At 35.9% G+C, this 21,181-nt stretch overlaps 1 protein-coding gene across 2 annotated transcripts in view; it reads right to left on the reverse strand.

Annotated features, from left to right (window-relative positions):
* Window positions 1-21,181, reverse strand: part of IPMK (inositol polyphosphate multikinase) — a 65,852-nt gene that overhangs the window by 25,268 nt on the left and 19,403 nt on the right. For both annotated transcript variants that reach the window (XM_049645072.1, XM_049645073.1), the window contains exons 3-4: window positions 13,662-13,758; window positions 7,849-8,021 (exon numbers count right to left, since the gene is read on the reverse strand). In XM_049645072.1, the coding sequence (XP_049501029.1) occupies window positions 7,849-8,021; window positions 13,662-13,758 (270 nt within the window). The remainder of the gene's footprint in view (window positions 1-7,848; window positions 8,022-13,661; window positions 13,759-21,181) is intronic.

Below are 21,181 nucleotides of genomic sequence, written 5' to 3' on the forward strand. Positions count from 1 at the left end.
TTTGTATTATGTTGTAGTATTATAATCATTTTTCTATGAACATTTTTTGGATTGTGGAACAAATCATCTGAGTTTCCATTATTTCTAAATTCGCTCTGATTTACAAGTGCTTTGGATTACAAGCATGTTTCTGGAATGAATTATGCTCACAAACCAAGGTTTTACTGAATTTGGTAAACTTCAGTATAGTTTAGTGATATTAAAGGAAGTTTTTGTTCAAAGGCATGATTTTCCTGGAGGGAAAAATTTTTTTTTTTAAGTTTACTTATTTATTTTGAGAGACACAGAGACAGCCCAACGCAGGGCTCAAACTCACAAAACCATCACATCATGACCTGAGCTGAAACCAAGAGTGGGACGCTTAACTGACTGAGCCACCCAGGTACCCCATAGAGGGAAATTTTTAAACTTTAGAATATCAATTCTAAAATTATCCAACTCTAACCTTATTAGTCTACAAACATATTGTGACTAAAAAGTTCAATGAATTTACCACCTTCCAAAGAAATAAACTATTTGAAAATTTTAACCCAAGCATTACTTTTATTAAAATTCAATGTTTATCTCCTAATTTTAATAACCTAGATTTGTATACCTTACCTATATTCACATCATTTTCATTTATCTCATACTTCAATCATATACTTTCTCAGATAAGTAAACAATATATTAAATACTATATAAAGGGAGTTCTAAGAACAAAAATAACAGGAATTCAAATTGATCTACAAATCCAATACGATCCCTACCAAAATCCAAACCGGCACGTTTTTGCAGGACTGATGATTACAACTTCATCCTAAAATTCATGTGTAAATTTAAGGAGGACCCAGAATTAGTCAAAACAATCTTGAAAAAAGAAGAACAAAATCAGAGCTGTCACAACTTCTGATTTCAAAACTTAAGGCTACATTAACAGTGTGGTTCCGAAAAAATATCTGTGAATCATGTATTTGATAAGGGATTAATATCCAAACTATATAAAGCACTCATACAATTTAATACAGAAAATCTAATTAAAAAATGGGCAGTGGGACTGAATAGACATTATTCCAAAGAAAACATCTAAGCAGCCAACAGGAACATCAAAAGGTGCTCAAGGTCACTAATCTCAGGGAAATGCAAATCAAAACCACAATGAGATACTGTGTTAGAATATCTCACACCTGTTAGAATGGCTATCATTCAAAAAGATAAGAGATAACAAACAAGGATTGGCCAGAATATGGAAAAAAGGGAAATACACTTAGCATCTTAGCATCAAACTGCCAGAGGTTTGAAGTATACAGGTCAAATGGTAGGAATATAAATTGAGTATAGTGAGTATGGAAAACAGTATGGAGATTCTGCAAAAAATCAAAAAACAGAACTATCATATGGTCTAGCAATTCTACTTCTGGGTATATATTCAAGGAAATGAAAACATCGTAGAGATATTCACATTCCAATGTACACTGCAGCATTATTCACAATAGTCAAAATACGGAAGCCAAAATGTCCGTCAAAGGATGAATGAATAAAGTTATGGTATATATATATATATATATATATATATATACACACACACATATATACATATATATATACACATATATATATATATGTATATACATACATATATATACATGTATATATATATATACGTATATATATGTATATATATGTATATATATGTATATATATATACGTATATATATATATGTATATATGTGTGTGTATATATATATAAAATGGAATTATTTATTCATGAGAATAAAGAAAATCCTGCAATTTGCAATAACTAGGATGCATCTTATTGGCATCATGCTACATAAAATTAGCCAGACAAAGAAAGACTAGTACTTCATGGCATCACTCATATGAGTAATCTCAAAAAAATAAATAAAACTCATAGAAACAGAGTAGAAAAGCAGTTGCCAAGGGCTGTGAGATGGGGGAAATAGGATAACGTGGTTAAAAAGTTACAAACTATCAGCTGTAAAATGAATAAGTCTGAGGATCTAATGTAAAACATGGTGACTATAGTTGATAACACTGTATTGTACAATAGAATTGAAATCTGCTAAGAGGGTAGAACTTAAATGTTCTCTCAGACACAAATAAATGATAAACACATGAGGTGATTGATGTGTTAATTAACTAGCTGGGGGATATTCTTTCAAATGTATATCAAATCACCATGAGGCACACTTTAATTACCTTAAAATTTTAGAGGTCAATTATACCTCAATAAAGTTTAAATTAAAAAAAAAAAAAAGACAGTATGATACTAGCATAAAGATAGGTAATATGGATCAAGAAAACAGAACTGAGAGTCCAGAAATAAATTCTCACATTTATAGTCAACTTATTTTGAATAAGAGTGTCAAGACCATTCGATGCGGTAAAGAATGGTCTTTTCAACAAATGGTGCTGCAACCACTAGATATCCATATGCAAATGTGTTCCCTTCCTCAAACCACACCCCCAAAATCAAAATGAATCACAGATCTCAATGTAAGAACTAAAACTATAAAACGTTTTGAAGACAAATAGGAGTAAATCTTCAAGACTTTAGGTTAGGCAATGATTTCTTAGCTATAACACCAAAAGCATAAGTAACAAAAGAAAAAAATAGATTTCAAAATGAAAACTTTTGTGCTTCAAAGGAACTGTCAAGAAAGTTAAAAAGGGGAGGGGAGGGAGAAAATACCTGCAAATCATGTATCAGGGATTTGTATAAAACTCATTAGTAAAAAGAAATAAAATATCTGCAAATCATATATCAGGGATTTGTATAAAACATTAGTAAAAAGAAATATGGGGGTGCCTGGGTGGCTCAGTCAGTTAAGCATCCCAACTTTGGCTCAGGTCATGATCTCGCGGTTTGTGAGTTCGAGCCCCGCGTCGGGCTCTGTGCTGACAGCTCAGAGCCTGGAATCTGCTTCAGATTCTGTGTCTCCCTCTCCCTCTGCCCCTCCCCTGATCACGCTCTGTCTTTCTCTGTCTCTCAATAATAAGTAAACGTTAAAAAAAAAAAAAAGAAAAGAAATATGACCCAATGGGCAAAGGATCAGAATAGACACTTCTCCAAAGAAGATATACAAATGGTCAATAAGTGCATGAAAAGAAAAGATAATTAATATCATTAGCCATTAGGGAACTGTAAATCAAAACCACTGGAGCACCTGGGTGGCTCAGTTGGTTAAGCATCGACTTTGGCTCAGGTCATGATTGCACAGTTCGTGAGTTCGAGCCCCGTGTCAGGCTCTGTACTGTCAGCTCAGAGCCTGGAGCCTGCTTCGGATTCTGTGTCTCTCTCTCTCTCTCCTTCCCCCCCATTCCCTACACTCTGTCTCAAAAATAAATAAAAAACAGTAAAAAAAATAAAAAAAAAACCATAATGACATACTGCTTCACACCCATTAGGATGGCAGTGGTTTAAAAAAAAAAAAAGACAATTAACAAGGGTTGGACAAGGATGTGGAGAAACTGGAACGCTAATACAACACTGGTAGGAATGTAAAATGGTGCAGTAACTGGAAAAAGACTTTGGCAGTTTCTTAAAAAGTTAAACAAACTTAACCACAGGAGCTGCTAATTTCAAACTTAGAAATCTACACAAAATAAGAACATATGCACATGTAAAAACCTGTACATTCATGTTCATAATAGCATTATTGATAATAGCCAAAAAATGGAAACTCAATGCCTATCAATAAATGGATAAAGAAAATGTGGCATATATATACAATGAAACATTACTTAGCAAAAAAAAGGAATACAATTCTGATATATGGATGCACTTTGAAAACATTAAGTGGAAAGAATCCAGTCACCATAGACCATCCAGTGTATCACACAGTTTCATTTATATGAAATGTCCAGAAGAGGCAAATCTATAGGACAGAAAGTAGATCAGAGTTGCCTAACGCTAGGGGGCAATGAAAGACTGGAAGAAAATGAGGGGTGACTATAGGTATGGCATTTCTTTCCGGGGTGATGAAAATATTCTAAAGTTGAACATGGTGATGGTTGCCCAACTCTATAAATATACTAAAACCAATGAACCATATATTTTAAGTGAGTGAATTGAGTGATGTATAAATTATATCTCAATAAAGTTTTTATTAAAAAGATACAAACACAGGGAGCCTGGGTAGCTCAGTCGGTTAAGTGTCCGACTTCAGCTCAGGTCATGACCACATGGTTCAATGAGTTAGAACCCTGTGTCAGGCTCTGTTACTGACAGCTCAGGGCCTGGAGCCTACTTCAGATTCTGTGTCTTCCTTTCTCTCTGACCCTCCCCTGCTCTCACTCTGTCTGTCTCTCTGTCTCTGTCTCTCAAAATAAAACATTAAAAAAAAAGAGAGAGATGGAATGCAAGCTGGTGCAGCCACTCTGGAAAACAGTATAGAGGTTCCTCAAAAAACTAAAAATAGAACTACCCTACGACCCAGCAATTGCACTACTAGGCATTTATCCACAGGATACAGGTGTGCTGTTTTGAAGGGACACATGCACCCCCATGTTTATAGCAGCACTATCAACAATAGCCAAAGTATGGAAAGAGCCCAAATGTCCATCAATGGATGAATGGATAAAGAAGATGTGGTATATATGTACAATGGAGTATTACTTGGCAATCAAAAAGAATGAAATCTTGCCATTTGCAACTATGTGGATGGAACTGGAGGGTATTATGCTAAGTGAAATTAGTCAGAGAAAGACAAAAATCATATGACTTCACTCATATGAGGACTTTAAAAAACAAAACAGATGAACATAAGGGAAGGGAAACAAAAATAATATAAAAACAGGGAGGGGGACAAAACAAAAGAGACTCATAAATATGGAGAACAAACTGAGGGTTACTGGAGGGGATGTGGGAGGGGGGGATGGGCTAAATGGGTAAGAGGCATTAAGGAATCTACTCCTGAAATCACTGTTGCACTATATGCTAACTAATTTGGATGTAACTTTTTAAAAAAATAAAATAAAATTTAAAAAAAAAAGAGAGAGAGATACAAAAAGAAGAACCTCTATTTGTCTGGGGAAGCCACATATCCCAAGAATGCCAAATCATGCAATGCCTTATTTATCCTGTATACGTACCCTAAAGGTAATGGAAACCCACTAAAGAGTTTTTAAATAGGGAAATGTGATAAATAGACCTTTTGCAATGTTTGATGAACAGACTGGAAGAGAGCAAAATTGAACTTGAGATATCAGTTAAGAGACTAGAGTCTGAGAAGAGATAACTGGACTCAAGAGGTGTTTGGGAACTAAGATCAATAGGAATGATGGATGGTTCTAAAATGTGACAGTACTACAAGCTTTCTCCTTTGTAAAACTTTGTATGGTGATGCCTTTATTGGGATAGGGAATAACAGATGTTACTATTTATGTGGTTGTAGTTTGTAAGAGGGATGTGTGTCCGTTTTTTATGTATTCATTCTAGATGTCTTTACATTATCCCAGTATCTAGCTATCAGTAGACTGTTATCAGTATAAGTGAAAAATGAATCGGTAAGAACAAAGACACTGCTTAGGAAGAAACAGAAAAAAGGAGGCAGTAAAATGGAACTGAACAAAATACCTCAATATTTAAAGAATAAATAAAAAGAAATGAGTTGGACAAGAAGACTACAAAGTGGTCTTAGGAAAAAGCCAGGAGACTACGTAGTGTCATGAACACTAAGAGGACAGTTTCAAGAAGGACTTAGCACTGAAAGCTGCTTTTCAAAGCGAAGTAAAGTGAATAGAGGGAGGGAGCCAAAACATAAGAGACTCTTACAAACTGAGAACAAACTGAGGGTTGATGGGGGTGGGAGGGAAGGGTGGGTAGGTGATGGGTATTGAGGAGGGCACCTGTTGGGATGAGCACTGGGTGTTGTATGGAAACCAATTTGACAATAAATTTCATATTTAAGAAAAAAAAAGAATGCCATTTGAATCTAGTAACAATGGAGATGTCTTCAGGGATCTTAGGGACGTGCAAATCTGGAGGCAGGATGGAACAGAAGCCAGATTGGAATGAGTTTAAGAATATTAAATGGAAATAACTAGTTCAGTTGTAAAGGGGAGCAAGTCTCTCTGCTGGAGAGCAGAGCACAGTAATTATGGGTTTTGAGGTTTTGTTCCTGAAAAATTTGAGTAATTTGATCATATTTAAAACAAAAGTTAAAGAGTCAATAGAGAGAGAAAGACAGAGAGAAGTTGAACATATAAGAAAAACAAGTGAAAATCAACAGTATTTGGTTCCTAAAGAGGTGGAGAGGACTGAGATCCAGAGAACATAGGAAGAGTTATGCTTAGACAGAAGGATGGAAAATTCTTCAACGTGACAGGAATAAAGAGGGAATGAAAGTACTTGCAGGTTAGGTATTTATATCTGTCAGCAGAAAATTAAAGGAAATCCTGTCTGATGGCTTTTATTTATTTTTTTTGAAGGCAAAGTCATCAGCTAAAAGTGGGAATGGAAAGTAGGAGAGAAAGGGATTTGACAACAGTGAAGGTTAAAAAGTTGCCCAGTTAGATTCCCATGGGATGTTTATTCCTTGTTTGTTTTAAATATTATTCCATTACCCTTTTTTTCTTTACCATATACCCATATTTAATTATAGTTTTCTATTCTAATTTCTTTGGTCTTATTTACAATCAGAATACCAAATTCAACTGTGCTGTTATTACCATCACATTAACAATTCATCTATAATGCTTCCTATTAACTTTCCTGTTTAAAAGTCAAAAGGAAAACCTATATATCATCCTACATGATGATATTAACTTACCTGTTTAAAAGTCAAAAGGAAGACCTATATATCATCTTACATGATGAATTTCAAAACTACCCATTATGCTTATAAAGGTAAGCAATCATTTATCATATATACAAATTTTACCTCCACACATTTAGAAGGCATACCGTTTGCTTAGAGGATTTTATTCCACATCACTTTTTAACTGTGGCATATTATTTACAAAGATAGCCTCAACAATCCTTCCCATTCTTGTGTGCACTACCATTTGTATGGCGACTTCTCTATTCCTACAATCAGAAGTGGAGTCTGTTTCTTTTCCCTATCAATACAGGCTGGCCCTGTGATATACTTTGACCTATAAAATTCCATAGACATGACAGTAAATGACTTTCTAATGTAGCTTTCAAGAGCCCTTTTAGCTCTCACTCTTGCATTCTTGGACTGTGATACATGAAGAAGCTCCAGTTAGCCTTCTGGAACATGAGAGATCACAGGGAGAAGGATCCAGCCAACAGTACCATTTCCCAGACATGAGAGTGAGGTTGTTTTAGACTGTCTAGCTCTAGCTGACCCATCAGATGAGCATAGCCATATGTGTCCCTGTGTGAGATCAGCAAATTGACCAGCTGAGCCCAATTCAAACTGCCAACCCACAGAATCATGAGCAAATTTAACTGTTTTAAATCACGGCTGAAGCAATAACCTAATTTTTAATTTTCCTTTTCTATTTAAAAAAATATAGAAAAATAACTGAACATATAAACTTAGCACTTTTCTCATGGCAAAATCATAATAATATCACGTTTACTTATCATGCTATTTACTTTGCACCTAAACTTAAGCTTCCTAAAAACAAAATTACCTAAGCGAGTCTTACAGTTCAGCCATTTATTCATTTATTAATTACATACTGTTTGTCGGAATCATTCCAGACACTGACCATATATTAGTGAACAAGAGATAAAAATCTCTACCCTCATTGGGGGAAATATGGACAACCCAAATCCAAAATATATTATCTTCTAATATATAGCTATTATAATAACATCTATAATTTTCAAGGGAAGAACATGTAAAAAGAAATGTTACAAATAATCACTCTTACCCTCATGCCAAGCACCAAGAACCCAATCTCTTCCATTAATGGGTACTTGCTGACCTGTTGCTTAATCTTCTCAGATGAGGCAAAAGGATCATAACTCTTTTGCCCTATCTTTACATCCATTATACAGGGCTTATTAAATTTATGGGTCACATCTTCCAGTTTTAGGTATAAATCTGTTATTAAAGAAAAACTTTAATTAGTAATAGGCAAACATATTACTACTCAAATAACTACCAGGGGAAAACAAAATGAGGAAATCTTAAAACTGAGAAAAAAGTTAAAACAAATCCAGAGTCAACAATTATTATCACTCCATCTGGGGAAAAAAAAAAAAAAACTGACCAACAAATTTATAACAAGTGTAAATATCACTCAGAAACTCTTCAGGAGGGGCGCCTGGGTGGCGCAGTCGGTTAAGCGTCCGACTTCAGCCAGGTCACGATCTCGCGGTCCGTGAGTTCGAGCCCCGCGTCAGGCTCTGGGCTGATGGCTCGGAGCCTGGAGCCTGTTTCCGATTCTGTGTCTCCCTCTCTCTCTGCCCCTCCCCCGTTCATGCTCTGTCTCTCTCTGTCCCAAAAATAAATAAAAAACGTTGAAAAAAAAAAAAAAAAAAAAAAAGAAACTCTTCAGGAGGTTATTAAACAATATTCATAAGCAAAGGCATGAAATAGATATAAGGACATTAAAAATAACTTATTTTAAAAGCTATTCCAGAAATGTATTCCCCTTTGAGAATACAGTTTATGTCATCTATGCCTCACTAGATCTCTCAGTATTTTAATAATTTTTAAAATTCTTCATTGAAAATTAGTAATAGGAGGGGCACCTGGGTGGCTCAGTCAGTTGAGCGTCTGACTTCAGCTCAGGTCAAGATCTTACAGTTCATGAGTTCTAGCCCCATGTCAGGCTCTTTGCTGATAGCTCTGGGCCTGGAGCCTGCTTCAGATTCTGTGTCTCCCTCTCTCTCTGCCCCTCCCCCAACTCATACTCTGTCTCTCTCTCAAAAATAAACATTAAAAAAATGTTTAATTAGTAATAGGAATAAATCCTTCGCACAGAGTATACAACAGAACTATAGCTTAAGAAAGGTAAGTCAATTTAAAATATGGTCACTGCCAAATACACATTTTAGTCTTAATACTCTAAAAAGGAAAATAAATATCTTGCTTTTTAGAATATAGGCATTCATCAAAAAGTTCATCTGTAAACCTCTTTGGCATTCTGCATACATCTTCCCATAGAAAACTATTATAAATGGAGATTCAAGTAAAAGATTATAGAAGTCCCAGTTATTACATACTATAGCTGAACTAATTATAGCTTTAGCCTGAAAGTAGGGATCTAACTACACTAAAGGAATGGAGGAAAGAAATTCTTCCCCTTTTTATTTGAAAGAATCTTCCCAAAGTTCTGAATGAGATCATAATTTTCACTTATGAACATGAGAAGCATTTCTCCTAAAAACTTTTTCTCAAAAACAGAATTTATCTGCTTTTTAAAAAATGTATATTTATTTATTTTGGGAGAGCAAGTGAGCGAGAGCACAAAGCGGAGCAGGGAAAGAGAGAGAATCCCAAGCAGACTCCATGCTGTCAGTGCAGCATCTGATGCTGGTCCAATCCCACAAACCCTGAGATCATGACCTGAGCCAGATGCTTAACTGACAATGCCACCCAGGCACACCTCTGCTTTTCACCAAAGTGACAAAGTTAGAAAAGGTATGTATTTTCGATTAATTAAATAAAAGGCCACCAGACAAAAAAGACTTCACACTTTTTTCTTTTACCTTGACCCACCAAGACTAGCATAGTTATTAAATTACAACAAAGAAGACTGCATTGAACCAAAAAGGAGAACAACCCTGACAGGGCTTGAGAAAGTGCTAAGCCCCTCAGATTTAAGGGCCATAAATCTTTTCATTGAAAGGATAAAAAATAAAGACATAAATTTTATCCCTTAGTCAAAGGAAGACTGGGGAAAGGTCAGGACTGTGTAGAAGTAGGTTAAGTCAAGCCCAAATATGATAAAAAGCTATAGCGTAAGAGACCAGCACTGGCACACAAGGAGTATGACACATTTTAAAGAAAGCCTCTCACAAACAGACTTGTTCAATAAGAGAAAACAAAAGGTCTGGACACAGACATGGATTGTTGATAGTGAAAGGTAATGGCACAGTGAGACTATACTGTTCAAGACTGGAACCCACCCAAGCTTCTGTGCTTTAAAAAATAACCACAGTCGGGGCGCGCCTGGGTGGCTAGGTTGGTTGAGCGTCCAACTTCAGCTCAGGTCATGATCTCACGGTCTGTGAGTTCGAGCCCCGCATCGGGCTCTGTGCTGACAGCTCAGAGCCTGGAGCCTGCTTCGAATTCTGTGTCTCCCTCTCTCTCTGCCCCTCCCCTGCTCAAGCTCTTTCTCTCTGTCAAAAATAAATAAACATTAAAAAAAAAAACAAAACAAAACCATAGGATGGGGTGAGAAGATGGGGGAAAAAAGCACAGAACAGGCCCCTTCTGATTCTCTCCTCCCATCTCCAGCTACCTTGAGAGAAAGTACACAGATCCATCCCTCTTTCCGTAGCTGTGTAAAAATTTTAGCAACAAGGTTTATATTTCAAATATAATACTTACATTGCTTTTAATACATTAAGCATAAAAAATTCCTATAGCAAGTTTTCTACTGCTGGAATATATTTCCAACCCTCTAAGAAAGAGGCAGAAAATTCCCAGTGTCAAAAGAGAAAAAAATAGACATATGAAATATTGTGGAAAAATTGAAAGACCTGTATTAACTAAATAGTAAAGATGAGATAATTAGTTCCTTTAAAGGAAAGACAAGGCAGAATGCATTTAGGGAGCTGAAGAAAAACTTATTTAGACCCCTTACTGAATATTATTGATTGTATAAATTATGAGAATACAGATTCCAAGTTTCATCAAATTCTTCCCTGCCATATCTAGAAAATCTACTAGGTATTGATTACCATCTTCATTTCTGAACCTCTCAAAAAGGGGAAAAGGCCACATAAGGAACCCCTGGCCAACTGTGAAGCCATATGGAAAATCAGAGAAGGCCTTACTTCTGCCTTCCACTTCAATCATCAGTCATTTCCAAGACCAAAATAAGCTGAAAGTAGAATTATAAGCAGAGATTTTGAGCCTCCAAATTTGATTTAAGTGTAAAGGAGAGAACAGACATGTATGCCAACTTATTTCAGTCCACGCTTCCTAAAATTTGACTAGTAGCTAGATCCAGAAACCTAATAATCAATAAGGCTGACTGAGATTACAATTGAAAACTCTCAATTTGTTCAAACCTACTTGAAGATACACTTCTCTATTTCCCTAAAGAACTATCAATAAAAGGCTTTTGACAGTACATGTACTAGGCATATGTTTATACACAGATACAAATGTAATTTAATATATATAACTAGTTCAAAATCTTTAAAGATAGTATCAGCAAAAAATGTTTTACCTTTCAAAAAAATCCCATTAGTCATGCTCTAAAATTAACTAATGGTGATGACTGTACAACTCCATAAATATACTAAAAACTACTGAATTGTATAGTTTAAATGGGTGAGTTTTATGGTACATAAATTACGTCTTGATAAAGCTATCATAAAAAATCAAAAGAAAAAAACCTTATCAATCAGCACATTCTTAGGCTTCTCTCAAAGTTACAATAATTTGCTGAGCAAACTGGCAGTACTTTCTACATTTTACTACTTTGGATTGTAAGAACTGTATCAAGTTTTATAAATCTCTACTCTGAGCACCTAAAAAAAAGATGCCCAAAGGGGGAATAAAAGGCCAGTTATTTCATATGCAAAATAAAGTAATGCTAACCACAGTATTCTACTAAAATTTTTAAAATATTTTTTAATGTTTGAGAGAGAGCACCCACAATGAGTTGGGGAGGGACAGAGAGAGGGAGAGAGAGAATCCCAAGCAGGCTTCACACCAGCAATGCAGAGCCCAACATGGGGCTCGATCCCATGAACTGTTAAGACCATGACCTAAGCCAAAATCAAGAGTCGGACACTTAACCAACTGAGCTACCCAGGCGCCCCAGTATTCCACTAAAATTTAAGAGAATTTGTTTTCATGACCCTGTTGGCTAAACATGTACAAAAGTTTCCCATTTTATATTAATTTCATTTATAATCAAAAGGATAAAAACGGAAAAATGATTCCATAAACTCTATTAAAATCAAAGCTAAGCACCTGCATGGTGCAGCAGTTCTCATCTAACTTCTTCCAGAGGTAAAAAATTGAAAAGGAATAGGAAATTCCCTGAGGCAGTTATTGCTAGTACTGAGCCACTCTGTACATATACACTTTTTATTCCTGTTCTTTTACTCCTTTTATTTGCATTTTCTCCTCTCTTCTTTCATTTTCCCTACTTCATCTTCTCATCTCAGTAGCACCAAATTTCCATTTATATTCAAATAAGAATACAGAGTTTTCAAAGCATTCTCACATAACATAACATGCATCTTCTCAACTCTCTGTGGTATTATTTTCAATTTATAGTAGAAAAAGTAGAGATCAGAAAGGTTAACGAGTTAGCCAAATTTCTATTTAGTTGTTCTTTAATTCACATATTTAGCAGTTTCTTAGTTCTCAAAATTTGGACATAATCAAGGTAGAAACCAAGTGTTTCTTGCAATTTGCTCAGTATTCTACTCCTTCTTAATAATCTTTTTAAACTGAGTATTTACTTTCTAGATGTTGAATCTAGTCCCATCCTCAGCAACCTTTGTTAATCTTTCAATGTCACTTTACTGAAGAGTCATGATTTGCTCAAAATTAAATAGCAATTAGTAGCAAAGTTTAATGGAATCCAGATATCTTACATTACAATGGAAATCTCTATAAAGTAAAGGTGATCATAAAGATTTGTGAAACAATTTAAGGTGCTGATCTGAATCAGGGATATATGTATGTATAACATATGTATTATATGTATATGAAATATATGTATATTGGACTAAAGACAAGAAAGAAAGAAAAAAAGAAAGGAAGGGAAGGAGTAAGGAACAAAAGAAAAAAGAAAGAAGGGAGAAAGGAAAAAGAAAAGCTAGGCTCACTCTTTTCATATAACTGAAATACAGAATTCCCAGGGAATCATAGATTTACTATTACCTAACTGAGGATACTCAAAGGGAGATACCATGATTCCCCTAAAAATGAAACATGGCACACCTAGTAAGTTAGTAGAAGGAAACCCAGTCAAGTTTAAAACTCTTCCCCCATTCATGAACCTTCTTCAATTTTTAGGCAGTCATGTTACTTGTTTAAATAAAATTTGTTCTGTCAAAGGCCTTGAAAAGGCAAACACTGCTTCAAGCATTCACTAAGAAAGAAATGCTGTGACTTTACATAGATCATTTTGTCCTCTAACCATGAAACTTAGCAGTTTTTAAAAGACTGCAATTTAGAACCTAGAGATGGGGATAGGAGATACAGAGACAAAGTCAAACAAAGAAAATATTTTTTTTTCCTACTCAAAATGGGAAACTGTCCAATAAATTAGGAAAAAAGAACATCTATAAATTAATACAGTACTAAGTATGTAGATTTTTTTATTCAATTACAACAAATTGGTCATTAATGTTACATACCATTTAAGAAACTGGTTATGAAAAGCAAAAGTATTAAGTTTTCCTTAATGAAATAGAAAAAATACTAGAAAGAAAAACACACATATATTGTTTGTATAATACTAGGCTTGATTTTATATACAGACTTTTAAAAAGCTACTCTCATGAATTAATACTAAAGGATGGATTCTTAAGAAAAGGTTACCATTTGGTGCAGTTGGAGGTGACCAGATGCCATAATATTTTGGCAAATATTTTCGTAGCTCTAAAAGAACACCATCAGTACAATCAGCAGCATAAACCTGAAATATAGATAAATAAAACATTTGCATGTTGATTTCTTATAATGCTTTATAATTGCCCTACATATTTCTCAAAAAAAAAACAATACTGTTGAATCATAATTTATCTGGTATGAGTTTCAGCTGGAAATACATTTGGAAGCAAAAAAAGATTACTGTGTATCTCCAAGGAAAAACTGCATATTGTTTACAGCACATTCTTCTTCATCTAATTCTAGCTTTTCACTGTCCTTGAACTATTTTACAACTACGTAAAATGTAGATAAAGCTTTACGCAAATACAAAATAATTCCTGTCCACAGAAACATAAATAAATTCTGGCCAGAGGAGGTTCAACTGACTTCCCTCCACCCTCTACCCACCATGGGAGGGGGGAATTCAGTATCCACACATATATACTTATTTTAACTTCCCTTATTCCTTATAAATTTGTTCTTCTTTGGCTTCTCTTCTGAACCAGTTTCAATATCTGCTTGGTTCCCTCATTAAACAAAATCTTTAACAACTATTTATTTCATGTCTACAAGGGAGTTGTGATTTTACCTTTAAAAAAATTATCCTTTAACTTAATTAAGTCCAATTATTGTGCATTTAATTCCTTGATTTATAACCAATAATAATTCTAGAAAATACTAAAATGTTCCTGTATCCTGGAACTAGATTGTTTGTTTCCTAAAAGATGAGGGAAAGAAACTATTTTTGTTTAAAACACAACTTATAAGACATTTTATCCAACAAACTCTCACAATATGGTCTACCTAATTATCCAAAACCATTAAAGTTTATGGGTGTAAAATGTTTATGAAATCTTAGTATTACAATTCTAATTATATTTGTCAAGCCATATTCATGTCAAGTAGTTACACCTACAAGCCAATTCTACAGAATGAACTCAAGTGTGGCATACACTCACCAAATATCCATGTGATCTACTGAAATGTGAGCAGAAGTGGTATTAGTCACTTCTAGGCCAAGGTAATTAAGAGAAGGGTGTACCTTATCATCTCTCTGTTCCTGGCCTAAGGAACAGAGGGCAGAGTGTTCATGATGACATAACAACAAGATGGAGGAACTAGGTATATCTCTATGTACTTAGTAGTTAAAGAAGTTGATGATATTTTTATTCATGAAAAAGATAAAAGAACTGGAAGAGTAGAGAGATAAACTTTCCCTTTTTACTTTAAATATTTTTTTAAAGTACTAGGCCTGGTATTTACTTCAACACACCGGACTAGATAACCTAAAAAACTTTTCTACTAGAGAGATGTAGGATAAAATATAACAAATATTTTCTTAAATGCATAGCTGAGCTCCCAAGGAAAGAAAGGAAATTCATAGGGGTCTATATAAGTAAAGAGGAAATCAAAAGCAGTAAGCTAAGCAGTGATGTTTGGGCTTCATAAAGATCCACTCCAAAGACTTCAACCAAAGGATCTCTGAATTTAGGGTCTAGGCATAAAGGTGGACACAGAGGAGGTCAGAGTTACTATCCTAAAACAGGGAGAGTAAATGAAAGTCTAACTACTGAACAGTAAAAACTTTGGCATCTTCTCCCTTCCCCTACCATTGTACTCCAAAAATGCTGGTGGCAATGCTGATATAGAAAAAGATAGAAGCAACAAATAAACAACATCAGGAATAAAAAAGGAGTCATAAGTAGATTAAAATATAATCCAACTATATTTTACTATCACATTGACAAAAATTCAAGATATTTAAGAAACTGAATCAGTGGTTACAAATCTATCCTTTCCCAGGAAAGAGAATGAAATGAAAAAAGGATAGGAAAAAAGGAAAGGGAAAAAGAAAAGACAGAGACAGACATTTGGCTACTCTGATGAATTTAGTTAAGTTCTATCAGGACTTTAAGGAACAAAATCCTTATCTGATACAAATTCTTCCACAAAACAGAAAAATAAATGCTCCTCAACTCATATCATGAAGCTAAAAGAAACCTGATATCAAAACCAGACAAAGAAAATATGTGACGAAAATAATAGTTCAGATTGAACAGATTAAAGGAGGAAACTCATAAAATCATTTCAATAAATACAGAAAAGGTAGGTGAAAAATATTCAATACCCATTCATATTTTAAATTGTTTCTTGAAATAAAGATAGAAAAGATGCTATGTATCTTCCTCTTTTTCCAAGAAGCTAATTTGACTCAACTGTATCAATGGGGGTCCCTTGTCGCTTAATGGAGCAAGACAGTGGAGGGTAGGAAAAGAGTTGAGGTCAGGTTATTTACTTCTCTAATTCCCTCCTTCTCAGTACAAGACTTCTGCTAAAGTTAACTTCCCTGGGTTCTAGTAACCACTCCCTTTCTTTACCCTTTTAGGCCCAGGGATAGTAAAGCATTATCTCTTGCAAGTGGCCTTAAACTCTAACCACACCCTGGTAAATAAACAAAGTGTACCATTTGTTTCTTGACTCACACAACAGGCAATTTCCTTAACCTGAGAAGAAATTTGTAATCAGAAACTTAGAAAGTCATACTTAAATGGAGAAATGTTAACTGAGAGGAAGATGCATTCCCCCCTCCCATCATTGCTTCTATATAGCACAGAACTGGAACTACTTGACAGAAATACATGGATTCAGGAGTGCCTGGGTGGCTCAGTCAGTTAAGTGTCGGCTCACATTATGATCTCACAGCACTTGAGTTCAAGCCCCAAGTCAGACTCTGTGCTAACAACTCAGAGCCTGGAGCCCGCTTCAGATTCTATGTCTCCCTCTGTCTCTCTGTCCCTCTCCCACTCATGCTCTATGCTCTGTCTCTCTCTCTCTTTCAAAAATAAACATTTAAAAAATGTATGTGTATATATATCTATACAAGGAACAACAGCAACAAAAAACCCTTCCAATCACAGAACTGCTTACATAGAAAACAATTAGAACTGTTATAGTTCAACAAGATTACTAGATATAAGAAACACTGTACAAACGTTTTCATTCTTATATTAGCAATCACTGGGAAACTTACCTCAAAAAATATTATTTACAATAATAAAAAATAAGGTACCTAGAATAAATTATGTACAAGACTTTTACAGAGTGAATATAAAATACATTCTTCAAACAAGAGACAGTGTGTAGCAGTTAAAAGCACATATTCTAGAACCAGACTGCCTAAGTTCAAATCCTGGGGCCACTGTTAACTATTTAAATGATCTTGGACAAAAAAAAAGTTTTTTTTTAAATTCAAGTTAGTTAACATATAGTGTACTATTGGTTTCAGGAGTAGAACCCAGTGATTCATCACTTACATACAACTCCCAGTGTTCATCCCAACTAGTGCCATCCTTAATGCCCAAAACCCATTTAGCCCATCCCCCCACTCAACACCCCTCCAGCAACCCTCAGTTTGTTCTCTGTATTTAAGAGTCTTTCATGGTTTGCCTCCCTCTCTGCTTTTATCTTATTTTATTTTTCATTCTTTTCCCCTATGTTCATCTGTTTTGTTTCTTAAATTTCACATGAGTGAAATCATATTTTTCTCTTATTTCACTCAGCATAATACACTGTAGTTCCATCCATGTTGTTGCAAATGGCAAGATTTCATTCTTCTTCATTGCCAAGTAATATTCCTGTGTGTGTGTGTGTGTGTGTGTGTGTGTGTGTGTGTGTATACATATACATGTGTGCATCTTTATCTGTCATCAGTTGATGGACATTTGGGCACTTTCCATAATTTGGTTACTGTTGATAGTGCAGCTATAAAAATTGCTTCAAATCAGCATTTTTGTATCCTTTGGATAAATTGCTAGTACTCCAATTGCTGGGTTGTAGGGTATTTGTAATTTTTTGAGGGACCGCCATACTGTTTTCCAGAGTGGCTGCACCAGTTTGCATACCCACCAGCAGAGCAAAAGGGTTCCCCTTTCTCCACATCCTTGCCAACATCTGTTGTTTCCTGGGTTAATTTTAGCCGTTCTGACAGGTGTGAGGTGGTACCTCATTGTGGTTTTCATTTGTATTTCCCTGATGAGGAGAAATGTTGAGCATCTTTTCATGTGTCTATTAGCCAACCAGCTGCCTTCTTTGGAAGGCCCCTTTATCAGATATGTCATTTGTAAATACCTTCTCCCATTCTGTCAGTTGCCTTTTACTGTTGTTTATTGTTTCCTTTGCTGTGCAGGAGCACTGTATCTCGATGAGGTCCCAATAGTTCATTTTTGCTTTTGTTTCCCTCGCATCTGGAGACATGTCTAGTAAGAAGCTACTGCGGCAGAGGTCAAAGAGGTTACTGCCTGTATTCTCCTATAGCATTCTGATGGTTTCCTATCTTACATTTGGGTCTTTTATCCATTTTGAATTTATTTTTGTGTATGGTGTAAAAAGTGGTCCAGTTTTCCCAACATTTGCTGAAGAGACTTTTTTCCATCGGGTGCACTTTCCTACTTTGTCAAAGATTAGGTGGCCATACATTAGTGGGTCCATTTCTGGGTTTTCTGTTTTGTTCCATTTATCTATGTGTCTGTTTTTGTGTCAGTACCATATTGTCTTGGTGATTACAGCTTTGTACAGCTTGAAGTCCCAAATTGTGATGCCTCCAGCTTTGGTTTTCTTTTTCAAAACTGTTTGGCCATTTGGGGGGTCTTTTCTGGTTCCATAAAAATTTTAGGATTGTTTGCTCTAGCTCTGTGAAGAATGCTGTTATTTCGATAGGGATTGCACTGAATGTGTAAATTGCTTTGGACAGTATCAACATTTTAACAATATTTGTCCTTCCAATCCATGAGCGTGGAATGCTTTTCCATTTCCTTTTGTCTTCTTCAGTTTTTTTCATAAGCATTCTATAGTTTTCAGTGTATAAATTTTTCACCTGTTTGGTTAGATTTATTTTTAGGTATCTTACAGGTTTTGGTGTACTTATAAATGGGATCGATTCCTTGATTTTTTTCTGCTGCTTCATTATTGGTGTATACATTCGCAACAGACTTTTGTGTGTTGATTTTAAACCCTGTGACTTTGAATTCATGTATCAGTTCTAGCAATTTTTCAGTGGAGTCTTTTGGGTTTTCTTTTTTTTTTTTTTTTTTTATTTTTGGGACAGAGAGAGACAGAGCATGAACGGGGGAGGGGCAGAGAGAGAGGGAGACACAGAATCGGAAACAGGCTCCAGGCTCCGAGCCATCAGCCCAGAGCCTGATGCGGGGCTCGAACTCACGGACCGCGAGATCGTGACCTGGCTGAAGTCGGACGCTTAACCGACTGCGCCACCCAGGCGCCCCTCATGTAGAGTATCATGTCATCTGCAAAGAGTGAAAATCTGACTTCTTACTTGCTGATCTGGATGCCTTTTATTTATTTCTGTTGTCTGACTGATGAGGTTAGAACTTCTAGTACTATTTTGAACAACAGTGGTGAGAGTCGACATCCCTGTTGTGTTCCTGACCTTAGGAGGAAAGCTCTGAGATTTTCCCATTGAGGATGGTATAAGCTGTGGGTGTGTGGCTCTTTTGCACGTGGACTTTATGATGTTGAAGTATGTATGTTCCTTCTATCCCTACTCTTTTGAAGGTTTTTATCAAGAAAGGATGATGTATTTTGTCAAAAGCTTTTTCTGCATCTATTGACAGGATCATGCGGTTCTTTCTTTCATCTGTTGATTTGTGGATATTGAAACAGCCCTGCAGCCCAGGAATAAATCCCACTTGATCATGGTAAATATTTATTTTAATCTATTATTAGATTCAATTTACTAGTATCTTGTTGAGAATTTTTGCATCCATGTTCATCAGTGAAACTGGTGTGTAATTTTCCTTTTTAGGAAAGGTTTGGTTTGGTTTTGGACTCCAGGTAATGCGGGCCTCATAAAATGAGTTTGGAAGTTTTCCTTCCACTTCTATTTTTTGGAACAGTTTCAAAGGAATAGGTATTAATTCTCATTTAAATGTTTGGTAGAATTCCCCCAGGAAGCCATCTGGCCCTAGACTCTTGTCTATTTGTCTTGTTTGATTTTTTTTTAAGTTTATTTTTTTTTGAGAGACAGCACCAAAGAAAGGGAGAGAGAGAGAAACCCAAGCAGGCTCTGTGCTGCCAGCGCAGAGACTGATGTGGGGCTTAAACTCATGAAACTGTGAGACCATGACCTGAGCCAAACCAGGAGTCAGATGCTTAACTGACTGCGACACCCAGGTGCCCCTTGTTAGTTTGATTTTTTATTACCGATTCAATTTCTTTAGTGGTTATTGGTCTGTTCAAATTTTCTATTTATTCCTGTTTTAGTTTTGCTAGTTTATATGCTTCTAGGAACGTACCCATTTCTTCCAGAGTGTCCAATTTGTTGGCATACAGTTGTTCATAATATTCTCTTATAATTGTATTTCTGTGGTGTTGGTTGTGATCTCTTTCATTCATGATATTTATTTGGGTCCTTTCCTTTTTCTTTTTGATAAGTCTGGCTAGGGGTTTATCAATTTTGTTAATTCTTTCAAAGAACCAGCTCCTAGTTTCATTGATCTGTTCTGTTTTTTGGATTTCGATATCATTGATTTCTGCTCTAAACTTTAATATTGCTGTTCTTCTGATGGTTTTCAGCTTTATTGGCTATTCTTTTTCCAGCTCCTTTAGGTATAAGGTTAGGTTGTATATTTGAGACATTTCTTCCTTCTTTCAGAAGGTCTGGATTGCTATATACTTCCCCCTTATGACTGCCTTTGCTGCATCCGAAAGGTTTTGGAATGTCTGTTTTCATTTTCATTGGCTTCCATTCATCTATCTGACATGGGACTTTTATCTATACATAAAGAACTCCTACAACTAAATAAAAAAGACAACTCAATGAAAAACTAAGCAAAGGATCTGAGTAGATAGGACTCCAAAGAAGAAATACACATGGCCAGTAAGTATATGAAAAGATGCTCAACATCATTAGCCATTAGGGAAATGCAAATCAAACAAACCGCTGAGATTAACACTTTACCACTCACTTGGATGGTCATTAAAAAAACAAACAAAACCCTAACAAATGTTGGTGAGGATAAGAGAAATTGGAAACCTCATATATTGCTGGTGAAAATATAAAATGGTAAAGCCACTCTGGGAAACACCGACAGTTCCTCAAAAAGTTTAATGTATAATTATCATATGACCCACCAATTCCACTTATGGGTCTATATCCAAAATTGGAAACAGGTGGAAGATGGCGGCGTAGGAGGACGCTGGGCTCACTGCGCGTCCTGCTGATTGCTTAGATTCCACCTACACCTGCCTAAATAACCAAGAAGACTAGCAGAACAGAGTCTCCGGAGCCAAGCGCAGACGAGAGGCCCACGGAAGAGGGTAGGAAGGGCGGAGAGGCTGTGTGTGCTCCACGGACTGGCGGGAGGGAGCCAGGGCGGAGGGGCGGCCCGCCGGCCAAGCAGAGCCCCCGAGTCTGGCTGGCAAAAGCGGAGGGGCCGGACGGAGTGTGTTCC

The sequence above is a fragment of the Panthera uncia genome, chromosome D2, assembly GCF_023721935.1.
Source record: "Panthera uncia isolate 11264 chromosome D2, Puncia_PCG_1.0, whole genome shotgun sequence".
Taxonomy (NCBI): domain Eukaryota; kingdom Metazoa; phylum Chordata; class Mammalia; order Carnivora; family Felidae; genus Panthera; species Panthera uncia.